This window comes from Panthera tigris, chromosome B4, assembly GCF_018350195.1.
Source record: "Panthera tigris isolate Pti1 chromosome B4, P.tigris_Pti1_mat1.1, whole genome shotgun sequence".
NCBI lineage: Eukaryota > Metazoa > Chordata > Mammalia > Carnivora > Felidae > Panthera > Panthera tigris.
The window spans coordinates 31,972,906-31,997,360 of record NC_056666.1 but is presented as its reverse complement, the minus strand read 5'-3'; the positions used below and the strand labels follow the sequence as shown (position 1 = coordinate 31,997,360).

At 42.3% G+C, this 24,455-nt stretch overlaps 1 protein-coding gene across 4 annotated transcripts in view; it reads right to left on the bottom strand.

Moving 5' to 3' along the window:
- Window positions 1-1,878: 1,878 nt before the first annotated feature.
- CCNY (cyclin Y) overlaps window positions 1,879-24,455 on the bottom strand; it is a 313,729-nt gene continuing 291,152 nt past the window's right edge. For all 4 annotated transcript variants that reach the window (XM_042991456.1, XM_042991455.1, XM_042991457.1 and 1 more), the window contains 3 exons: window positions 16,252-16,418; window positions 7,239-7,401; window positions 1,879-3,407 (listed from right to left, as the gene is read on the bottom strand). In XM_042991456.1, coding sequence (XP_042847390.1) covers window positions 3,291-3,407; window positions 7,239-7,401; window positions 16,252-16,418 — 447 coding nt within the window. In that variant the 3' untranslated portion in view covers window positions 1,879-3,290. The remainder of the gene's footprint in view (window positions 3,408-7,238; window positions 7,402-16,251; window positions 16,419-24,455) is intronic.

Genomic DNA, 24,455 nt, shown 5'->3' with positions numbered 1-24,455 from the left:
ACTATTTGTTCTATGTATTTATTTATTTAACACTTATTAAGTACCTACAATGAACCAGGAATTATATTTTATTGTTTAAAAAATTCAAAGCTGTAAAATATGGCCCCAGGTGAGAGGTTACCAAAAGCAGCCGGAAAGGATCAAAATCGCTCACTCCCAAAATTCTGCTTTGCAGTTAAGCTGAGGATCAAAATCCCCAGAACCAAGGGAAACCCCAAGATGGAGATGCCCCTGCCAAAGACCAAGAGTAGGAACTCGGGAGAGCCAGCCCAGAAGAGGAGCCAGACGATGGGTACAAGGCTCTGACACCGGCCTCACCTAGTGCATTAAGGCATAGGAACACATCTCGGATCATGGTAGGATCTCCCACCTTGCCCTCCAATTTGGTTTTAAATCCCTGACTTCTTTCCCTTTTCCCAGTTAAGAAAGTGTAAAACAAATTAAAAAAAAAAAAATCACTGGGATGTACTTATTCTCCCAATGACTGTTAAGTCAAATCCAAAATTAAAGTCAACAAAATGTGTAGTTTTCTTCATCTTCTATTAATGATGAAAACTGTCCATTCAAAAACTACACTAAGACAATGTAGTCCTAAATAGCAATCCAGCTTTAATTGTAGAGCATCGAATCACCTTGCAAACAAATTACAGTCACTATGATTTGCCAATAGGTACTGTACTGGGTGTTGCTGGGGTTTCTTTTTGGCAAACTTAGAACAAACCAGAGAACAAAATTTAAGTGTTCATCATCATGTAGAAAAATAAACAAACCTAAAGTATCTACCTATGTGTCAAGTGATTCATACTGCAAAAGTAAAACTAAAATCTACACTTACAGCAGAGTTTTAAAAATCCTTAGTGCAAGAAACATAACCAATTAATACAGATCAATACTTATTAATGAATATGGAAAATTTTCCTATACAGAGGTAGAGTCCAGTGCACAAGGCTAAAACAATATTCAATAGTCTAAACAAGACTGAGTCAGGTTTTACGGAATCCACTTTAAATTTTAAGTTATCAGACTGTATGTACATACATACAATAAATAGACTATACAATTTTTTAAAGTAGTTTAATAAACTCCACAAAATAATAGCAGATGCATTGAAATATTTACATAATTCAATTTTCAAATCTCTCTCATTCAAATAAAAGGGATAAAAATAAGCTTTCTGCTTTAAAGGCAGCAGAACCTCTTTCCTGAAATGGATCAGTAAAATAAGATACTTTACATGAGAGGAACTAATTTATGCTTGAGAGGTATTCATATTCAGCTAAGAAAATATGTCCCTTTTTAAGCTATATAGATTAGGGAATATAAAATGATATTTTCTACATTTTTAGATCTCTAGTTAAAGTTCTAAATCCAACTCTTACTTGAAGAGAGAAGCTAATTTTGGTACCCATACAGAGTATATCAACACCATCACAAGGGAAAGATAATTAACTTTTCAGATTCAGTTTGTTTGCTTTTGGAAGTTTAGGCCAGAAACAACTTGACAATACTTCTGGTCCAAACAGTTGTTTACACATGATACAAATTTCATTGAAACCGGACTAGCACATTTGGGTTGGGGATCTTGGGATTTCAACTTTCTGAATCCCCTCCATCTCCAAAGTACGTTCCATCAGGAGTAGGCCTGTCTGTGCACATGACCTTAGGGTACCCAAGACGAATAGGATTCCAAAGTTTTCCAAGTTCACAGAGGAGAAAGGTGAAACACAGAGTATCTGCTGCCATTTGCCTCGCAGAAACTTGAAATGGGAAAAAACTTAGAAACCTGTCATTGTGACCCAGGGAAATACGCAAAACCCCAAAGCAGTATATGCTTCATTGACTCAGATTCTTAGACTTAATATCAAATTTACTCTGATATTCTATCATTAACCTTTTTATTTTACTTGATATAAAAGATTCTTATCTAGCCCATAAGGAAATTAGGGATAGTCAGAAAACAAAAAAGTACGGTCATAATTAATGAAGCATAAACCTTCACAGTTTGAATTTTGTATAACTTCTCTAAGCACCCACAATGAAAATGCAAGTTGAGTTTTTTTATTCAATCATCCTGTGAAAAATACCTCGGTTAATAGTTAACATTTTGCCCTTCATTGATCTTCCCGCTGAATAACCCCTCACCCTTGTTTTTTTTTTTAATTTTAGATTTTTAAAAAACTTTATACAAATAGACTAACTTTGATTTAAAGTAAACATATAAAAATTGAGAAGAATATTGCTTGCAACAATGGACATGGAAGTAGAGGAATGAACTGGGCAGGGGGTACACAGAAATGGCTCCTACTCAGTAACTTCAAGCAAACACCTAGCACTCTGGAAAAAACTTCAACCAGAGAATACCCTCTGCTGCACATTGTTTCCTTCAGTTCACAAAGTCTGACTGATTTGTAACTACGACTTCAGGTCAGATAGGAAAAAAAAAAACTGCAAGAAAATTGGAAGGCACAAGCACCCATGTGATCTAGAATTTTCTTGGGGTGAGGAAATAAGAAGGGAAAGGGATACTTTTGGTTCAGCACTACAGTCAAGTTAATTTTGCCACCGTTGGAGAAAAACTGTATATAATAAAGGTGTACAGAAATGAAACAAGCGCATCCCACTTGTGAGGAAGAAAGCTCAGAAGACAGCTCACAGGAATAGTGCAGAGAGAAACAACCAATACTATTTATTTGGATGTCTGTGCCATGATGGGTACAAACTATATTCTCTGCTCTGTGGGACCAAAACCAAAACAGAATAAAAACAAACAAAAATCCCCCAAATCCCAAAAAAGCAGCTAGAAGGAATGCAAGAAGTCTTACAGAACATACTGATCCAAATGGAGGTGATAAACGCAGCACTCTTGTCTTTAATGCACATCCAACTTTGTTACCTACTGTTGTGTTTTTTCATCATATTCATCTACTGACCAGACGGGGACTTAAGAAATGGCTGAGCCATTTAACCCTTTCCCTGCCTCTACACGACTTCCCTTTCCCTTTTTCTCCTTCTCCAGGATGAGAGTCCTTTTCCTCCATGAGGGAAGTGCTGTTAATGATGATGGGAAAGGCATGAAACAGGATTTCCGGAATACTGATTTCACTTCCCTCGAGGCCTTGCTGCGTGTGGGCCACGCAGCCTGGAGGCAGTCATCAAGGCAGCCTGACAGAGCTATGAATTAAAAAAAGAAAAGGAAAGGAAAACAAAAACAAAACCACCCCAAGTCTATCTTTTCTCAAACTAAAGGAGAAACTGAGGGATGGTACAGCCTCCAATGGGGACCCCCACGGTTAGGAGATGATGGCGGGGGACCACCTCGGCAGAGTCAGATTGTCAGCACTTGCTGACCGCTTCCTCGTGGGTCTTCTCAGGTCTTTGTACTTGTCCTCGCAGAGGCGCGAGATGGCCTGAGGGGCAGAAGAGAGATAAGTCAGGTCAGGGAGGGCTCCAGAGCAGGCGCCACTGTCCCCTCAGTGCCAGCCCCTCACTCCCTCCACACCCCCAACCACTGCTGCGCATGGAGGACAGTCAGGAAAAACACCAACAGCAGGTCCTGCCCTGCAGAGTTCACACCCTGTGGCCCTGATCTGTGCCCGGCACAGTGGGGGCTATTACAGAAGTGCAGACACAGGCCCTGTCTCCAAAGTGCTTACAGTCTAGTTGAGAAAATCATCTCAAAATGTGAAAAAATTACAGGATAGTGTGGCCTGGGGGGCAAGCTTAAGGGGGTGTGACCCCGGGTATGTTCCTGTTTTGAGCACCCCCCTTGCGAGGCTGTCATAACGCATCAGGGCTTCATGATGGGCCATGCTGGGAACAGAGCTCAGTACTTGACAGTAGTCATTTATTGGAGACTGAGTCTGCACAGATGACCAGATGTCTGAGTCAACTCTACATGACTGATGAAGAAGGGGACCAGGAGGGGCCCGGAGCAGCATGGAATGAAAGCACAATCCACACTGTCCTCCCTTTCTTGATGAGGACAGTGAGACTCTGGAGGGGAAGGCCTCAGCCAAGAGCAAGGCTAGATCTTCCCTGGGGCTCAGAGCCCGGTCGTGGCTTTTTCAGGGTTGCTGCTGGGTGTGGGTCAAGGGCACGGTGATGACAAAGGCTGAGCCAGCTCACACCACCCCAGATGTCTTGTCCTAGTCACATTCACCTTCCCTTCTGTCAGAACGACCCAGGGGTGGAGCTGACTTCATTCCCGATGATGCAAACATCAAGTCTTTTAACTTGTATACAATTCAAGCAACAGGCCAAGAATGATGCAGGGTCCAGGGAAACAGACACAGTACCCACTGCCAAGGGGTCACCATCAAGGGACAAAGGCACAGAAGCAGCCGACCCTGACCACATCATCACGGCTCTCACAGGAAGGACAACAATAATCCTTCCAGCTGCTCTCCCTGCTTTCCCGTTAGCTAGCTCTGCGATCTCCTCTCCCATACTCCCTCCTGGCCTCACCCACCCTGTTCTGTGGCCCCCTCAACCCCCATCACCTAAGCCTGAGCTTGCTCCCAGCTGCAGGTTTTGCAGCATCTCTTCCCTCAGCCTGGAGGTTTCTGCCAGGCTAAGACGTCCCACGCTAAAGTCCTCATGCAAACACGGCCCACTCAGTGAGGCCACTGACCACAGCAACTCCCCACCTTTCTTCTATTTTACTCCCCTTCTAACATACTAGCCAGTTTATTATGTTTACTGTTTACTGTCCGTGTCCTGCCAGCAGAATATAAACTCCAAAAGGGCAGGTTCTGTTAGTTTTGTTCTTGATGGTGCCTGGTAACCAGTGTCGAGTATCAGAAGACCCTAAGTGAGTATGTGTAAATATGTGTCAAATGGATGTGTGAGTTCCAATCGAGATATGCATATAACAGAGGCATGCACATAACAGGGAATGATCAAAGTATTGGAAACACAGGGTACTGTGTTTATTCTTGTTTATTCTCCAAAATAAACTGATTCTCGTTTAGTTTCCAAAACCCACCAAGTCCACTTTAGAACAGCAACTCCAGTGGCAGCAGGAGGAATGGACCGGAGGGGAGAGACGGGAGCTGAGGATATCTTCCTCCAAATGACAGATGAATGAGGGCAGGAGATGGGCTATAGCACTGAGAATTCCTCATGTGAAATATATTTCATATACATAATATAGGTGACATACTTAAAGACAAAATCAGATTCTTTACAGACATTAGAGCAATGATTTTTGAAAGTAAATAATTTTCATTTATTTAAACATTTTGAGATTACCATCTGTTGTTTCTTAGCTTACAAACAGTACATGGGTCTGAATGTTACACCATAATAATGAATTTGCAATGTACTATCTTATTCTAGATTTCATTATGCAAGCTCTTTGCTTTAATCCCATCTCCTACATGCATTCAGAGATACTAATTTATTTCAAAGAGAAGTGACCAGGCTAATGAAAAGACCACTTTGCATTTGTCTTGGTTCCTGGTGTGCTCTTATTTCTACACTCTACCCTGCAACTAACATGTCAAGTCAGCCATTTGGCGGTTCATCTGAGCAGGCACAGAACTTCAGGTAACAGCAACTTCTAATATGTCTCACTCCTCCTCGCTTTCCATGACGGGATTCAGGCTTGCTAACCAGATGGACTAACAGGGATGCTGGAGTCTGGAAAATAATGAAATCTCCTTCCTTAAAAATTATTTCAAAGGCATGCCAACTGCTTTTCCAGATGGTGCCTTGTCCAGCCCTACAAAGGAGGGAAGGCCTGCATCTTAGGAAGCTCCGATTCTTGGGAGAAGAGAGTCTTGTCTGGACTACTGACTTCCTCTGCCCAGCGGGCCCATGGAGCATTTGGCCCCAGGAGCAGGCGAGTGCTCCCTCTTCCCAACTGGATAACCTGCTGGAGTTAACAGCAGGCACCGACTGCTCCAGTCTCAGCCTGTGTGTCCACGACTTGGCTGACGTGCAACACAAGATACTGTCCCTCAGAGAACCACAGACCAGTGGCTCCTCTCCTTGGCATGAGAGGAGCCACTGGGCACTAGGGCTTCCAGAGCCTGCTGTCCAGGCTGAAACGGCTCCTAGGCACCGTGAAATCAAATTCTATTTCATATGTGTGCTCGTGAAAGTCTGACAACATTTGCCTTGCAGCATATCCTTCAGAGGAAAGGTTTTCCATTTCTTGCTCAAGAGAAATGGAAGAAGACTTAAACGAGAAGTTGCATCCTAATGGCTTGTACACAATTACAGCAGGTGCAGAGTTCTGAAAACCTCACTGGCTTTTTATTTTAAATGCAGTGCTCCGCATTCAGTTGTTTCCATAGTTTTACTATGTTTCTTCTGGGGATTAGCATATTATTTACCTTTTACAATTTTAGTTAAAATTTTTGTTTTGTTAAGTTTGCAATCCATAATGATCTCTTCCCCACTACCTCTACACTTTGTTTTGTTCATAGCTAAACCTGTTAGACCACTCTGGCCACCCTGATCCTGTACTGAATAGGGGATAACGTTTCACTCAGACTGGACAATGGGGCAGGCAGCACAGACCTCTTGGGTGTCACCAAGCTTGGGACATGATTATACCATCCATTGCTTTGATCAAAGGTTCTACGGAATAAGACACAACAGTGCTTGAGGACGAAGTTACAGAGGGCCTCAGCCCCCCTCTCTGGAGGGAGGCGCTTCACCAGTGGTCCTTCTTATCACCCCACTACTTTCCATCCAATCAAATAGTCAGATGGGAAGAGGTTGGTGCAAATATGAAGCTGAGCTACAAAAGTCATACTGCTTAACCGTGAAGGCCCTAAATCCAGACCAATACCAATGATGCTGGCCCCAGCTCTCACTGGGCTATGGAGAAAATATTTTGAAAAAATAAAAAATAAAAAGTAGAATCAAACCTTTTGGGATTCCCAATCATTAGGGCCACCTGGTATCTTTTTCCTAATAAGAGTGCATGTCAAGAAATACTTTTTTTGTGACTTTATTTTTTTAAGAATTGGGTCTCTTTTTTTAAGATTTCAAGAATAGAATCAATGTACATTAAATAAAAACTGGTATTAAGAAGGTTATTAAAAATATGATAGTATGAATTATAATCAACTAAATGAATTGACCAAATCTAAATCGAGGGTAACTTGTCCTTATTTTACAACAACACATAGTGGGAAAAATTAGCATTGTGACTTCACACTTTCCATGGTACCAAGATGATGCATCTGCAATAGTGCATAAAACCCCAGTATGTTGAAGCATCTTACCTCAAGCTTATGAGCCCTCTCCCTGCTCAGGGGCTCCAAGGGAAAGCTCAGGTTGTTTGCTTCTGCCAGAGAACGAAGATCAAAATAATACTTGGCATAAACACTGGAAGGAACATTGATGTTGAACTGGAGCAATTCAAGAAACTGTCGTTCTAGCTCATTCCTGCAAAGCAAAGACAAAACAGCACATGTTTAGCTGCCATACCATGCTGCGTGGCCCGCCAAGGCAAGCCGCTGGAGACCAGACTCCAGAAAATTGCAACCTCCAAGGGAGAAAAGATATCTAATTAATTGCCTGGTTGGACACCAGAGTTGCAGCTTAACCACTAAACTGGTATTAAAAGCCGAATGATCAAGTGCCCAGAAGGATGAGGCCTGATTAACTGGGATGATCACTAGGAAGTGCTTCAGGGTGATTCATTTCATTGAGACCCAACACACACACAGCGGGCTCTGGCTGCAAATCTCAGCATGAACCATCACATAAGGGGCAGATGAAGCAGTCAAGAGCTGTCAAGTGAAGTCTGGTGAGGGCCTGAGACAGGAGCCCACGGGAAAGTCACTGTTAGCCTAGAGGCCTACCTTTCCTCAGTGGCTCTTCCTTGCCTCCTGGGAACAGTGGAGGAGCTGCTGTAGGGGCTTTCTTCCGCAAAGCAGGGGGCGGGAGAGTGAATCACAGCCCTGGACTTGCAAAAAAGGGGACTTCCCAACCCAGAACAACGAAGGCAGCAGTTCCCAAACCTGAGCATGCATCCGGTCATGTGGAGGGCTTAACACAGACTGCAGAGTCCACCCCATCCTCTGGCTCGGCGGGTATGAGAATGTGCCTTTCTAACAAGCTCCCACAAGATGCTGATGCAGCTGGTCCCGGCCCACGCTTCTAGACCTACTCACCTACAGGCATTGGTCACAGGTATTAAGATCCATCTGGCTCACCCATCTATATAGTTGGGTGAAAATGAATGATGGGAAGTCAGAATAAATGATAAAACATCTATATGGAGAACTTTCCCATATCAATTATCTTTTAGATCAGGTTCATTTATTGCTAGTTACTATCTGGAAGGAGAAAAGTCCTTGGTGATGGATCTGTCTGTTGAGCACTGGTCCTGGGTTGGGCACACAGTTTCAGCGTCGCACCCTGTGCTCCCAAGTACACTACACAGCCCTCTATTTCTGTCCATCACACTTCACTCCAAGTGTCACCTTAACTCAGCCTCCTCTACCTGTCTCCTCAGAGACAGAAACTGTGACATCGGAGTTTACATACCTGGCCCCTAGCACAATGCCTGACAATTAGTGCTCAATAATTCATGTTACTGAATGGGACAGACCAAGCTCAGCCTGGGTGGAGAGACAGAGGAAGGCTTCCACAGAAGTAACAGATGAACTGAGTTTGGGAAATGCAGAGCTCTGGTGGAGAGGAAGAAGGGTGGGGGCAGGGTATTTCTGGCAGGGAGTGGGGGACAGGATACCTGATCACCATCTCCTGTGACTGAAGCTGAAGGCTGATGAACCAACCCTGTCCCGAGTGCCAGGTCTCCCCGGTCCTAAGCCCTGACCCCACCTCCGCTGACTCCACCGAACGCCAAGCCACCCAATTCTGGCTCCTGTATATACAGACACCTGATTTTCTGCAATCTCAAACTAACGTAGCACCATCCTGTCCCCACAGTGTACCCTAGTCCCAGTTTGTTCCTGGTGTCACCTCACTAAGCCATCAGAGACTGAGGGGGACTCTGTCCCAGTCTCATGCTGCTGTGACAACAGGGGCCAGGAGCACTGAGGTGACAGGGAAGGAAGGCCAGGATTTGAGCAAGGGCAGGCGGCTTTAGAGATGAAAGGTACTGGGAAAATGAGTTAAGAAATGTCAGCAAGTTGCTAGTGAAGGTCTGAGGGCTTCAGATGGGAACATGGAAAAGTCACATTCAGATCTTTTCATCAGAGAAACAGCATAACTGCATTATGTTTCTAGACAGTCCAGTGAAGGTGGTGAGCTCCAAATGTGCACATTGTGCTAAATTTTATTCTTTTCAAGAGTCTAAATTACTGACTTATTTGGGATAATTTTTACTTCAAATAACTTTTATTTATGCCTCCCTTAAGTGAGATGTAACAAAGATCATCCTGTGAAATATCGGAACTTAGCTAAGATTTTAATAAAACAAGAGAGCCAAAAATACTGCTAAGGCCAGAAGTGCCAAAACAAATGGGCTTGAAGGAGCTTTCCTGGGGGATGGTGGGAGCTGCCTGGGGACAGACTGCCGTCTGGTGGCCAAAGGTACCACTGCAGCTCTTACTCTCCTGATGCTAAGAAAATCTTGTCTTTTTAATTCTGTAAGAAAGCTAGTCTGTTAACCCTGCCCCAAATGGTATATAGATAGCAATGATTCTTGTTGAGGGTATACACTCTGATTAGAGTCAAGAGGAATCTTTTTTTGGACAAGATGGCATTCTCTCCAAGGTTCCTTGGGAAAAAAGAACAGCCTTTCTTCAGGCTTTTCTTGGATGTTTTTTTTTTTTTAAGTTCTGAGGGAAATATGGGCTTTACAGCTGTTGTGCTAAGGCAAGATTTAGAAAATAAAAATAATTCCTCAAATCTGAACTTCCAAACTGTAGTAGTACATCTTACAGGGACATGCAACAACTTTCTATGTGATAAGTCATAATAATAACAGTGGGGCGCTTGGGTGGCTCAGTCAGTTAAGCATCCGACTCTGTGCTGAGAGCATGGAGCCTGCTTGGGATTCTGTTTCCCTCTTTCTCTGCCCCTTCCCTGCTCACACGTGCTCACTCTCTCCCCCAAAATAAATAAATAAACTTAAAAAAAAATACTAACAGTGACACAGAAAGAATGGGCTTGATGGATTTACTGCCCTCAAATAAATAATCATGAGAAAATAGTTCTGCTGTAAAATTTTACAAGAAATAAACTCAAGTCAATTCACAAAACATATATTCAGAAATATGTTATATTAGATCAAAACTGTAAAGAAACCCTGAATTCACACAATTTAGCAACTTACAAAGGGGCTTCTAAAACAGAGTAAGGAGAGTTGTTTTGATCATCTCTACATTTATCATCTGTCCGCTTTTCTAAAAAAACGGGTTCACTTTAGAAACCAGCCACCCACAGTCTAGCAATCCCACTTCTGGCTATATACCTGCCAAAAGAACTGAATGCAGGGACTCAAGGAGATATTTGCACCCTGTGTTCATGGCAGTATTCACAACAGCCAAGAGGTAGAAGCAGTGCAAGTGTCCAAGTCTACTGATGGATGAATGGATAAATACTGTATGTACACAGACTAGAATGTTTTCAACTTTAAAAAAGAAGGAAATTCCAATATGTGCTACTATGTAGATGAATCTTGAGGATATTATGCTAGGTGAAATAAGCCAGTCACAAAAAGAGGAATACTGTGTGATTCTACTTAAATGAAGTATCTAGAGTAGTGAAATTTATAGAGACAAGGCAGCATGACGGCTGCCAGGCCGTGGGGGAGGGTGAAATGGGAACTTACTATTTTATACAGTTTCTGTATCCATTACCAGAGTTTCTAGTTGGTGATGGTTGTACAACAATGTGAATGTACTTAATGCCACAGAACTACACACTTAAAAATGTTAAAGCAGTGAATTCTACGTCATGTATATTTTATCACAATTAAAACCAAAAACTAAAGACCAGGTACCCTACACCTATGGAGGTTTTGAGGATTTGCTCTGCTCCTCTATCTGCTCTGCAGCACTAAGACAAGTCTCTTGGCTTCTCCTTGAGATTCCTTCGTTTACATATGAAAATGACTCTTACTAGGTTATTGCAAAACAAAAACAAAACAACCCAAAGTGTAATTTTTTTGACAGCATTTTTGCCTATCAAAGTTCATCATCCTCTTTCCCATCCACAGCAGTTGTCATCAAGTGCTCAATGTTGACCTACAACGGTGTGACCACTTACTGTTAACAAGAGAGAAAGAGACCTACTGGCCCATGGCCCTGTCTTGCTGCACAACATCAGCCTGAGCCTGAAGTCTGATGTTGGTGGCCCTGAGTGTTCTACCCACAAGTTTCAGGGTTACTTGTCTTACAATGTTCTTCAACGTACATTCCCAGCCACTTGCCCACACGGTCAGCTGCCTTCCAAGCCAGAACCCCACTGTCCCTTGAAAGGGGCTCCTAGTCACGTTCCTTACTGTTAGATGATTCTTTGGCTGGAAATGAACCTGTGCACAGAAAGGTCACATCAGGATGCTAGAACACAGGCAAGGCCAGCAACCGAGAGAAGGGTACAGAGGGAGACAGAAGGATGCCTGGAAGTACAACACATTTTATAAAGCTTTCCATCTGCAACTTGTGGATCCTCTTCCTGCTAAGGAGCTCCAAAGGAAAGCTCAGATTGCCTCTACCAGGAAATGAATACTAGCTACTGACATAACACTGACACATTGCGAAGTGCCATAGCTCTTAGCTTCCAGTGATATCCCACAATGCTCCTTCTCCACAGACAGGGGTACTTAGAAGCCATTTTCTCCCCAAGCTCATAGAGATTTCCTGGAAAAGACTGAAATCAAGCACTCATTTTAAAAAGTCCCAACAGTAAATCTACAATTCTGTATAGATGCTACAAAATCACTTAAAGCTCCTATCTCTACAAGCTTGTTCAGCAACACACACCTCCGAATGGCTTCTTGACCACATTGGATTTCATTCCTTATTTCAATAATGTTTACTGGATGTATTTGTTTGCTAAGGCTGCTATAACAAAATAGCGCAAGACTGTCTAATCTCTTAGAGGGCACATCATATTGGATTAAGGTCCATTCTAATGACCTCATTCTGACTTAATTAATTCTTTAAACACTTTATCTCCAAATATGGTTACATGTTGAGGTACTAGAGGTTAGGCCTTCACATATGCATTCGAGAGAGAAGGCCCTCAACCCTTCTGGTCCACCTCACGTGCAGAATACATTCACCCAATCCCAAAAGTCCAAAAGTCTTAACCCCTTCCAGCATCAACTCCAAGTCCAAAATCTCATCTAAATCAGACATGGGTGAGGCTGGAGGTATGATTCATCTTGAGGCAAAATTCCTCTCCAGGTTTGCACCTGTGAAACCAGACAAGTATCTGCTTCCAAAGTACAATGGTTGCACAGGCATTCCCATTACAAAAGGGAGAAATTAAAAAGTAGAAAGGGGTTTTGGGTCTCAAGCAAGTCTGAAATCTAGCAGGGCAAATGCATTAGATCTTAAGGCTTGAGAATAATCTTCAGCTGATGCTCTATCACCCAGCCTGTTGAGGTGGCAGCAGCCCCACCTCCTCTGGCCAGGAGAAGGCAGCCTCCGTGTCCCCAGACCTGTACCTGCTGTGCCTATGGTGGCAAAGGCAGCCCTGCCAGTTTCCAAACTGCCTTCAGGGTCATTTTTCCCCTTTTTTGAAGACTAACACTTCACAGCAGGAGAGCTCTGTTGGTCCATCTGGTAGAATCCCAGAAGTCTGAGAGCCTTCCTTCATTTTGTCCTGTCTCTGTTCACTTTAGTGTAAGCTGGCAACATGTCTGCTGAGATGGTTGATCTGATCCCTGAGCCACTCTTGTAATCTCTTTGGCAAACAGTGTCCAGCCATACCCTTACTCTTCTCTCCAGAGCACACTTTCTCATTTTTTGCAAAAGGGATAGGCAGAGATTAGAAAATTTGAATTTTTCCAAATCTTCAACATCTGGTCCCTTCTTACCTAAAAATTCCTTCTTCAATTTCTCTCTCCTCAGCTTTTATTACAAGCAGCAAGGAGAAACCAGGAAGCACCTTTAACATTCTGCTTAAAAATCTCCTCAGCTAGGGGCACCTTGGTGGCTAAGTCAGTTAAGTGTCCAATTCTTGATTTCAGCTCAGGTCATGGTCTTGGGGTTCGTGGGATGGAGCCCCACGTTGGGCTCTGCACTGATGGTGTGGAGCCCACGTGAGATTCATTCTCTCTCTCTCTCTCTTTCTTCTCTCCCTCCCTCCCTGCCCCACTTGTGCTCTTCTCTCTCAAAATAAAAAATTAAAAATAAAATAAACTTTAAAAAATCTCCTCAGCTAAATATTCAAATTTGTTCCTTGAATGTTCTACTCTCCACAAACACTAGAACACAACTTGGCCAAGTTCTCTGCCACTTTATAACAAGTATTACCCTTAGCCCAGTGTCCAATAGCATGCTTCTCATTTCTGTCTGATACCTCACTTCAGAAGCACCTTTTGCATTTGTATTTCTAGCAACATTCCGCATTCTGTTGGTGGTCATACATGTATACTCTAAGGTGAGAGAGGCTTCCTCTAAAGCTCTCCTCTTCCTGAGTCCTCATCACAACCACCTTTAACAACCATATTGCTACTAACAATCTCTTCAGGGTAATCTAGGGATTTTCTAACATGTGCCTCAGAACTCTTGTAGCTTCTACCCATTGCCCAGTTGCAAAGCCAGTTCAGCATCTTAGGTATTTATTACAGCAGCACCCGACTTCCCAGTATCAAAATCTGTACCAATCTACTGGGGCTGCCATAATAAAATACCATAGACTGGGGGACTTAAACAACAGAAATTCATTCCCTCACAGTTCTGGGGGCTAGAAGGCCAAGGTCAAGGTGATGGCAAGGTTGGTTTCTTCTAAAGCCTCTCTCTTGCTTGCAGATGGTCATCTTCTCTCTGTGTCCTCACATGGCTGTCCTTCTGCCTATGCTGTCTGACCCACCCTAATGATCCCATTTAACTTAATTACCTCTTGAATGACCTTCTCTCCAATACAGATACATTCTGAGTCCTGGGGGTTAACTTCAACACAGGATTTTGACAGAACACAATTCGGCCCATAACACTGGGTATCTGTTGCAGCGCTCCAAGGAGCGCTGGTCTTCATGCTGGCGTATGTGCTCCCTTACAACACACAAAGCGTTCCGAGTACGCCTAAAAATACAACTGCATTAGGGAACAGATTTCTAGACCTGTATCTTTCATTTCTCATTCTTTAAAGTGACTTCCCCAAGAACACACCAAGTGTGTGGGTTCTCCTTTTGGCTCCTCCTTTCCCACTCCTCTGCTCTGGGAGAGAAAGGCAGGCCACCACCAGCCCTTACTGAGGCTCACTGTCCTGAAAGGAAAAGCCTGCATGGCCATGGCGGGGCAAACATGTGATTACCAAGCATCTGCTCTTTTTATCTTCCTGTGAACTGCCCTCCTCCCCATTGAGGCCCTAGGCCCTTATCCCATTCCTTAGCTCAGGATGGCATACAAGTCTCACTTGCCTGACTGCCTGTGAGTCCCATATTTTTATGGGGCTCCCATATGTGCAAAATGGAATGTGTTTTCCTCCTGTTTATTTGTCTTACATCAATTTAATTATCAGACCAAACAACCTAACAAGGGAAGAAGGGAAAATTTTTCCTCCCTCATACATACATCATCAGCACAAACAAGAAAATGACAACCATGATGTCATTCCCGCAGCACACAATCCAGTGTCAAATGATGTCAAGAAGTTGAGAGAGTAACTCCCAATAAAGGAAACAAGTCAGCACTTCTTACCACCTTGCACCCTCCTTTGTGGTCTGAATAACAATTATTTTAGTAGCTGTTTACACATTGAAATATAATCAAGACTTTAATTTTCCTTACTATCAAAAACTTATTTAGACTTTTCTTACTTTTTATAAGAAAGAATTAGAGACACAGGAAGGAGTTTTTAGGTCTATAGCAGAAATAAGCTCTGCAACAAAAGACCTACGAATATAAACAAGTGTGCTTCACAGGGTACCACAAAAATGAGGTGCCATCAAATCAGTAACCAGAGGCAAGAAGGGCGCTAGTGGTGATGTGTCCACATGACACCCCCACAATGGAACCGTGAGGGTTCCGCATCTCCAGGATTATTGGGTCTAGGGAATGGAGGTGGACTGACACAGCTGGGAACCTCCTCCAGCCTAAAGCTTTCTCAAGGAAGCTGGAGGAACATGAGAAGACTTTCAGCAAGAATAGTGTCAGAAATGCCTAAAAACCATAAGGAACTGTAAACAGTTCATCCTGATTGTTTTACAGAACAGCTCCTTTCTCCTCTAAGAGGCTTTAAATCTATTTCCTGTATTCCCAGATCCCAGAAATCCCAGATTATAGGCCTGCAGGTCTCCTGTTAACAATCCTCACCTCAATCTGTGGACTGAATCATCTGGGAAATCCTAAGGCTGCCCTGAGAGCTGTGGGAGTGGATGCCCCCCACCCTCAAAGCTTGTGACACTTCACTGAGCTGGGGCTCTGAGACCAGCTGGAAGAGAAATGCAGCCCAAATGAGACACATGAAAGGGCTCATGAACAAAATGTTGATTTTAAGCAACTGAACTTGCAAATTCTCTCTGAAACTAAACAGAAACAGATAGTATTTTAGCTCTTCTGCTTTTTGGGTTAGGCTGTTGGTATGGAGCACTGTTATTGGTGGTCTGCAGTGAGATACAGAGCCAGAACAAAATCCATCACAGACTGCTTACGGCATTAGTCAACACCGGTCTTATTTATTTATTTATTTAATTAATTATTTTAAATTTTATTTTTGAGAGAGAGGGTGGGGGAGGGGCAGAGAGGGAGACAGACTATCCAAAGCAGGCTCTACGCTGATAGCAGAAGCTCACCGTAGGGCTCAAACTCATCAGCCATGAGATCATGACCTGAGTCGAAGTCGATCCAAGCGCCCTAGTCTACACCTTCTAAAATTAAGGTAAAGGAATGTTTGCCTAGAATATAAATATAGTTTCAGAAATTAGTTTTACAAAATCAAAAAGTGTAACCAGTGCCTGCTCATGATCCCCAATGAAGTGGAGTACAGGTTTTTGCATGTAATATTCCACAAGTGTGTCCTTGTTGTGCCCACTCACAAGAGACATTTAGTCAAATTCATTCACTCCATACCATACAGACTATTCAGAAGGTATGTGGTTCCTACCCAAACTGTGCCTCACTCCCCAACCCCAATACACACACTCACATGTCCTCCACCGTAATGTCTTTCAGGATCTGGCAGTAATCCACATTCCACACAGCCTGGTCATCCCAAACCTTGGAGGCCAAAAGGATCGCCCCTAGAACAATCCGCTTCCAGTTGGCCGGACAGATGTCTATCTCTGCGTATGTTAAAAGTCTTTCAAGGTATACCTGGGAAGACATGAAAATGCCAGAAGTAAAGGACTTGAGCTGTTTTGTCCTACCTGCTAGCACACATAAATTCTAAAACGGACTCTGTTTCACCAGCCTTTAAACAAATTTTTATCATCTGATCATACTTATTTTTAAAGAGTCAAAGAGCTCAGCTAGTCTAATGTAAAACAAACACATGCTGTAATTGAACAGTGTGGATGTAGCTGTATCTTAAAAGACTCTAAGGTAGGAGCAAATTCCAGGTACCACAGGTTAATTTCTTACTCTATCAGCTATGATATCAATACAAATTCAACAAAAACAATATAAATTTCAACAAACAATGTAAATGGAACAAACTTATGTTTCTATATGTAAACTTTTTATTTTGAGGCAAGTGTAGATCTAAATACAATGTTGATAGACCTATTTTTTATTATTGTGCTAAAATATACATAAAATTTACCACTTAAGCATTTTTAAGTGTACAGTACTGTAGCACTAAGTACATTCAAACTGTTGTAAAATCACCAGCAATCTATATTTCCAGAGCTTTTTCACCATCCTAAATTAAAACTCTACCTACTAAACAACTCCCTGTTCCCCCTCCCCCCAGCCTTTGGCAACCACCATTCTACTTTGTCTCCATGAATCTGACTACTCTAGGAATCATTCAATACTTGTCTTTTTGTTCTGGCTTTTTTCACTGGGGACATGGCAGTGAAGCCGACAGTCCTATCCCAGAGTCCAGTGACCCCAATAACCAAGCAGGTGGGGCTGCTGTAGGAGACTCCGAGGCTTCCTGAGATGGGGAGCCCTCGTGGGGGAAAGGCAGTTACAGGTGGACGTTTTATGTCTGAGACACCCCAGAGGATGCCATCCATGCAGGAATTGCACCCGCCTTTGTGAAGTTCAAAGGAAACAGCATTCAGATAAGAAATGCGAGTGTCTGTGACACACAAAACAGAATTAAGCATGGATACGATGACCTGGGGATACAGCTTAGGAGAGAGGAAAAAAAAGGGCCAGGTCAGAGCCTTAAGAGCCCCTCCTGTTTTAACATCTGGAGAGGGTGAAGGAGCAGCAAAGAAGTAAAATCTACAATGTTCTGTGCTTAAGATGTGTATACTTTGAAGAAGAAGCTACAAGGCAAACCTAGGTGTCTCTAAGTGCTGAATTAGGCTTACAATATTACACAGGTGTCAAAGAAAGAAACGGAAGTGGTCCCTTTCACAGTGAAAAATAAAATTAAAGATGTGAAAACACTTCAGGCAGTGCCCGTGTGGGTGGAGAGGGGCAGGGGAGGCGAAGGGGTGAAACAGGAGGGAGAGTAGGGAGAGAGAGGGAAAGAGGGCGAGAGAAGGAGAGGGGAGAAAGAGAAGAAGGGAGGGAAAGAGGAAGGAATGATCCTTAATGGAAGCCAAACTCCAGGCCGATTAAGAAAAGTCAGACCGGGGCGCCTGGGTGGCTCAGTCGGTTGAGCGCCGACTTCGGCTCAGGTCACGATCTCGCGGTCCGTGAGTTCGAGCCCCGCATCGGGCCCCTGTGCTGACAGCTCAGAGCCCGGAGCCTGTTTCAAATTCTGTGTCTCCCTCTCTCTGACCCTCCCCCATTCATGCTCTGTCTCTCTCTGTCTCAAAAATAAATAAACGTTAAAAAAAATTAAAAAAAAAAATGTTTAAAAAAAAACAAAAAAAGAAAAAAAGAAAAGTCAGACCATCAGCTTGCAGCTCCTCCACAGAGTCTCCCGTGGTTCTCTTGATCCCTAAATCACAGGCAGAGGAGAGTCATATGCTTCCTCCAAAGCAGCAGAAGTCATGGCTTCTTTTGCCAGTTTGTATTGGTCAATTGTCTGGGAAGTTTGGAGGAGGGTTCAGAATGTTTTCTCTTCCACTGAAATAGGGGTTTTGCCAAGATGGGGTGGTGGCGGGCACTCGAATGTTTGCTGAATGAGTAAGTAGATGAACAATGGTTCTTTTGCTTTAGAAAGGTTACTGTTCTGTTTTTAGGGCTTTATTAATGAAAAAATAATTTTTTATATCTTAAAAACCTAGATTCTTATGGGTCATCTCAGATACCAGGTATTCCTCAGAACAGATCAGGGGCACTATACTAAAAGACAAAATCATGACACGAAATTACTAACATATTTCAAATCCCAAAGACAAAATAGCCAATAAACTGTTAAGAAGAAGTCCAGTCCTAAATGTACTGAAAGTAATAAAATAGGAAACCATGACAGGTCAAGTCTACTTTGACTTACCCCAAATTAGTTTGGGTGACCCTCCCATTCACTCCCATTGCTGTGTTTTTCTCAGTATAGCATATGTAGTTGCCTCACCAGTCTCTCCACCTAGTAAGCCACAAATTCCCAGAGGACAAGGACTGCATCTCATTCCCACTGTGTGCCCAGAATCTAGCACAATGCTCGGACAGGGTGTGACCTCAGGCTGCTTGTTTAACAGACACATCATCCTGCAGAACAAATAAGGAATAGCATCTACAGAAGAGCTTTGGCTCTGGAATAAAGCAATAGGAGGGTACATTTTAGTGTAGGAGATTTAGGGAAGAGAATAATCACAAGAAAGGGAACTGTATTTATGAAGGCAGAGTGGACTTAAAGGTAAAACTGAGTGCTTGGTTTGTAAGACAGGTGCAGTGGTGAACAAGGAAGTTCAGAGGACACAGCCCCAGAGAGACAGGGTCCACTCTACTGTGCCAAGTGCAGAAAGTGAAAAAGGCTTTCAAGTAAGCCCCAGGAAGTCACAAAACATGGCATGCTAACTGAATCCTATGGACCTTTGTGGGAGCTTCCAAATCTCTCTCACTGAACAGTAGCATGACATAGCATTTGGCTGTGACAACTACTGGTGAAAACAAGTAGGTGATTGAATAGAGCTCAATGATCTTTTCAATTTTTGAAGATTTTAGTTTTTAATGGCATTGATTATATTAAATGAACAAAATGAGTGAGCTAATGTTTAGATCGTGACTTTTATTTGTGTGAAAATTAATTCTTCAGGTAAAGATCGAGGCCAGGTCAAGCAGAATTTCAGCCAGATTCTGTCTGTCCTTGGGACCCCAGATTGTGGGGGTCACAATCTGACAACTAACTCTTTTCATTTTCCATCAAGAGGAGCTACACTTGCAGTGGGCATAGCATAATGTATAAACTTGTCAAATCACTATGATGTACACCTGAAACTAATGTAACATAGTGTGTCAACTATACTCAAAAGAATTAAAAAGTAGAATCATAAAATGTGTAATAAAAGTGAACTAAGAGCAGAAAACTAAGACTGGACCTAACTAAGCTTCCAGATTTTTAAAGCATGAGAAAAAGGAGGTTGTGAAACAACATTCACCCTACACCCTAAGACTCTACTCCTGTCCATAGATAAAGTAAGCAAATCTCTCCCAGCTCCCCACTGAAACAGATTCTCACTAGCTCAATGCAAATGGGTGGCCACTCAATTTTCTTCTTACTTACTTTATACCATAGTTGGTAGACATTAATAAGCATGCTAGATGATATTTAAGATAATATTTAATGCTAAGGAGAAAGGGGAACCCTGTTACATTGCTGGTGGGAATGCAAACTGCTATAGCCACTCTGGAAAACAGTATGGAGGTTCCTCAAAAACTTAAAAATAGAACTACCCTACAACCCAGCAACTACACTACTAGGTATTTACCGAAAGGATACAAAAATACAGACTGAAAGGGGTACATGCACCCCAGAGCCCAAATGTCTGTTGACTGATGAATGGATAAAGATGTGGTCTGTATATACAATCTACTACTCAGCCATCAAAAAGAATGAAATTTTGCCATTTGCAACAACCTGGATACAACTAGAGGGTATTATGCTAAGCGAAATAAGTCAGAGGAAGAAAATACCATAGGATTTCACCTATATGTGGAATTTAAGAAACAAAACAAATGAACATAGGGGAAGTGGAAAAAAAAAAGAGAAGGAAGCAAACCATAAGAGACTCTTAACAATAGAAAACAAATTGAGGGTTGATGGAGGGAGGTGAGGGGGTGGGCTGAAATGCATGATACTTATTAAAGAGGGCACTTGTCAGCTCAGAGCCTGCAGCGTGCTTCGGATTCTGTCTTCCTCTCTCTCTGCCCCTTCCCCACTTGTGCTCTCTCAAAAACAAACTAAAAAAAAAAGGGAGGGCACTTGTTATTGATGAGCACTGGGTGTTAATATGTAAGTGATGAATCACTAAATTCTACTCCTGGAACCAATATATGCTAACTATATGTTAACTAACTAGAATTTAAATAAAAATTTAGGGGGGAAAAAAAAAGGAACTTGGTTGAAATACAAATTCTCCAAAAATAAATTTAATGCTAAAAAAGAACCTAAAAAATATCATTCCATGTCTGATCTTCCGTTAGGTCTAACTAAAGGAATTAGATATTACAATACACTCCATTACCAAGGGAAGCAGGTTGTTATGTTAGGAGATGAGGCATTCATAATAAGCTCCACTTAATAGCATGCAATTTAGCAGAACTTGTCAGTAAGGCCATATTCAAGGGTCAGCTGCAATTTCTTTACTAAACTCCCAGCTGGGTATTTTAATTCTCTGCCAAGTAAAATAATAATTGATTTTTCCTAAACAATATTCCTAGACTATTCATTGCTAATAGGACATTCTTGCTCAATTAAATTTTCAGATTTAAATTCATGAGGACTATCCTAAGGAGTCTCTAGAAAATATAGGTTAGTGAGCAATTAGAGTTACAGAGTATTCAGTTGATCACACACAATAAAACTGTTCAAAGGCATGGGGGAGGAATAAAAAGCAAATACAAATACATATATACCAAAATCTTGATGATACTGAAATTATTCCAATCCTATTTTAAAGAGTTAATCTAGAACTCCCAAGGAAGATGGGGTAGGAGGACCCTAAGCTAACCTCCTCCCACGGATACAACTAGGTTAACACCCACATCAGCATAAATAACCCAGAAAACAACCTGAAGACTGGCAGACCAAACTCTCAACAGCTAAATGTAGACAAGAGGACACATCAAGAGGATAGCAAGGGCAGAGATGCGGTTGGGAGACAAATGGACTTGTAGGACTGTCCCCAGGAGGGAGGGGCACATGGGCATAGAGAGGGGAGAGAAACAGAACCTCACACCAGGGAGCTTGCAGGCGGAACTCACAGGGGAAGACAAACCCCAGTAACACTGGGCTTTGAAAACAAGAGGGGCTGAATTTTGCAAGTTCTTACAATCAGTGGGGTTTAACACCACCTTCAAAATCAGTGGGTTCAGCTCTGGGAGAGCAGAGGAGTGAAAGGAAACTGAGTCCCTGCCCTTTAAACAGCACAGTAAACAGCCCCATGGAAAATAACAGCATAATAATTGCAGTCTGAAAAATGCCTGGGGCATAGGGGTGGAAGATTTGTTTACTAACCTCAAGCATGTCCGGAGGGCAGAGATCCTTGGGAGACTTCTCCAGGAACAAAGGAGCTGAGGAGGGGGGCATTTCCCTCCCGTGCTCCCCAGCATAAACACATGGACACCTGCTGGAACCGCACATTGCAAACATTCTCCACCTAACTTGCTCACTGTGTGCCCCACACTTCCACATTCTCCTGCAGACATGCCACCTCCAGCCAGGCCTCTGCTCCAGATGTCCTCCCACAACAGACCCAAGCAAACCTTGCTAATACTGCATGTCCTGAGCCCAGGTGCTTCTGCAAATCTACCCTCTCCAACCTGGCAGGCCTCAGTCCCCGAGGCTTAGGTCCCTTACCTTAGCGGACCAGCACAAACCTTGCTAACAATGGTTATCTGCACCTGTGTTCTCCTGCCGTCTTGTCCTCTCTAATGAGTTCTGGCAGTATGCAAAGAGCCCCAACCAGGACTAGCACAACCCCAAAGTGACTGCTGACCCAGGAACAGGGAAGATAGTCACACATACCAGTTCGACTGTGGCCCCAGGAGTGGGCTGAGGGCAGACATCTGGTATGACTGCAGGTTCCCCCCCTCCACCAACGAAAATGTCTCTGGCAACAAAACAGGGAAAGCCCACTGCTGTTCGGTGCTACTACATCTCTGGCAAATGTTTAGTCTGACTCAACTCAAGCCCAAGGCAGTCCCAGACTAGCCCACTAACAACATAGGGACTAAGCCTTCCCAAAACAGGCAAAGAGAGCCATTGTAGACAACTAGACTGAAGGCAAAAGCGGCTTAGCCACAACAGCAGGGCACACAAAACACACATGGGAGATACCCCTGAAATGCCAGATTCTGGTGACAGAGGACATTGCACTTCAGGGCACTACAGGACCTCTTCTTCAAAAGGCCACTATTTTCAACAGCAGGAAATGTAGATGTACTTTCCTAATACATAGAAACAGACACAGAGAGACAAAATGAGGAGACAGAAGAATACGTCCCAAATGAAAGACCAGGACAAAATCACATCAAGAGACCCAAAGAAAACAGATAATAAGCATGATAGAAAATTGAAAATAATGGTCATAAAGATACTCACTGGACTTCAGAAAAGCATGCAGGACTTCAGTGAAACCCTCAACAAAGAGAGAGAAAACATAAAAAAAAACCCAATCAGAAATGAAAAACTCAGTAACTGAAATTGAAAATACACAAGATGGAACAAATAGTAGACTAGAGAAAGTAGAACTGATGAGCAACAAGAGGACAGAGTAATGGAAAGTAATCAAGCTGAACAGGAGAGAAAAAATAACAAAAAAATGAAAATAGGTATGGGGAATTCAGTGACAACATCAAGCATAATAACACTGCATTATACAGATCCCAGAAAGAGAAGAGAGAGAAAAAGAGGGCAGAAAATTTATTTGAAGAAATAATAGCTGAAAACTTCTTGAATCTGGGGACGGAAACAGAAATCCAGATCCAGGAGGCATAGAGAGCCCTCAGCAAAATCAACTCAGAGATCTAGACCAAGACACAGTAATTAAAATGGCAAAAAGTAGTAATAAAGAGAGAATGTGAAAAGTAACAAGAGAACAAAGACTGCTACATATAGGGAAACCCCATTAGGCTATCAGTAGACTTTTTAGCAGAAATTCTGCAGGCCAGAAGGGAGTGGCATGATATAATCAAAGTGCTGAAAGGAAACAACCTGCAGCCAAGAATACTCCATCCAGCAAGACTATCATTCAGAATAGAGGGAGAGATAATGAGTTTCCCAGACAAACAGAAGTTAAAGGAATTCATGACCACTAAACCAGCCCTCCAAGAAATGTTAAAGGGGACTAAGGGGATTGTTTTGAATGGAAAAGAAAGACCATAAGCAAAAGTAAAAAAAAAAATAAAAAAATAAAAATTAAATTAAATTAAATTAAAAAATGGCAGCACAAAAAGCAGTAAATTAAGTATATTTATAAAAATCAATCAAGGGATTCACAAAAGGATGTAAAGTATACACCATATACCTAAAACATAACAGGGAAAGTAAAGAATGGGTTCAAACTTAAGTGATGATCAACTTCATACAGACTGCTATATGCAGAAGATGTTATATACAAATCTAATGGTAACCATAAATCAAAAACTGGTAACAGACATGCAAAAAATAGAGAAAGGAATCCAACACACAAAAGAAATCCATATCACAAAAGAAAGCTGATAAATTATGAGCAAAGAGAGTAAGAGAAGAAAGGAACAGAGAAGAACCACAAAAACAACCATAAAACAAGTAATGGCAGTAAGTACGTAACTTTCAGTAATTACTTTGAATGTAAATGGCCTACACACTCCAATCCAAAGACACAGGGTGACAGAATGGATAAAAAACCAAGACCCATCTATATACTGTCTACAAGAAACTCATTTCAGACCTAACAACATATGCAGATTGAAAGTGAAGGGATGGAAAAGTACTTATCATGCAAATAGAGTGAAAAGAAAGCCAAGGTAGAAATACTTACATAGGACAAAATGGAATTTAAAACAAAGGCGGTAACAAAAAACAAAAGAGGACACATTTATAAAGGGAAAAAATCCAACAAGAAAATATAACAATTGTTAATATTT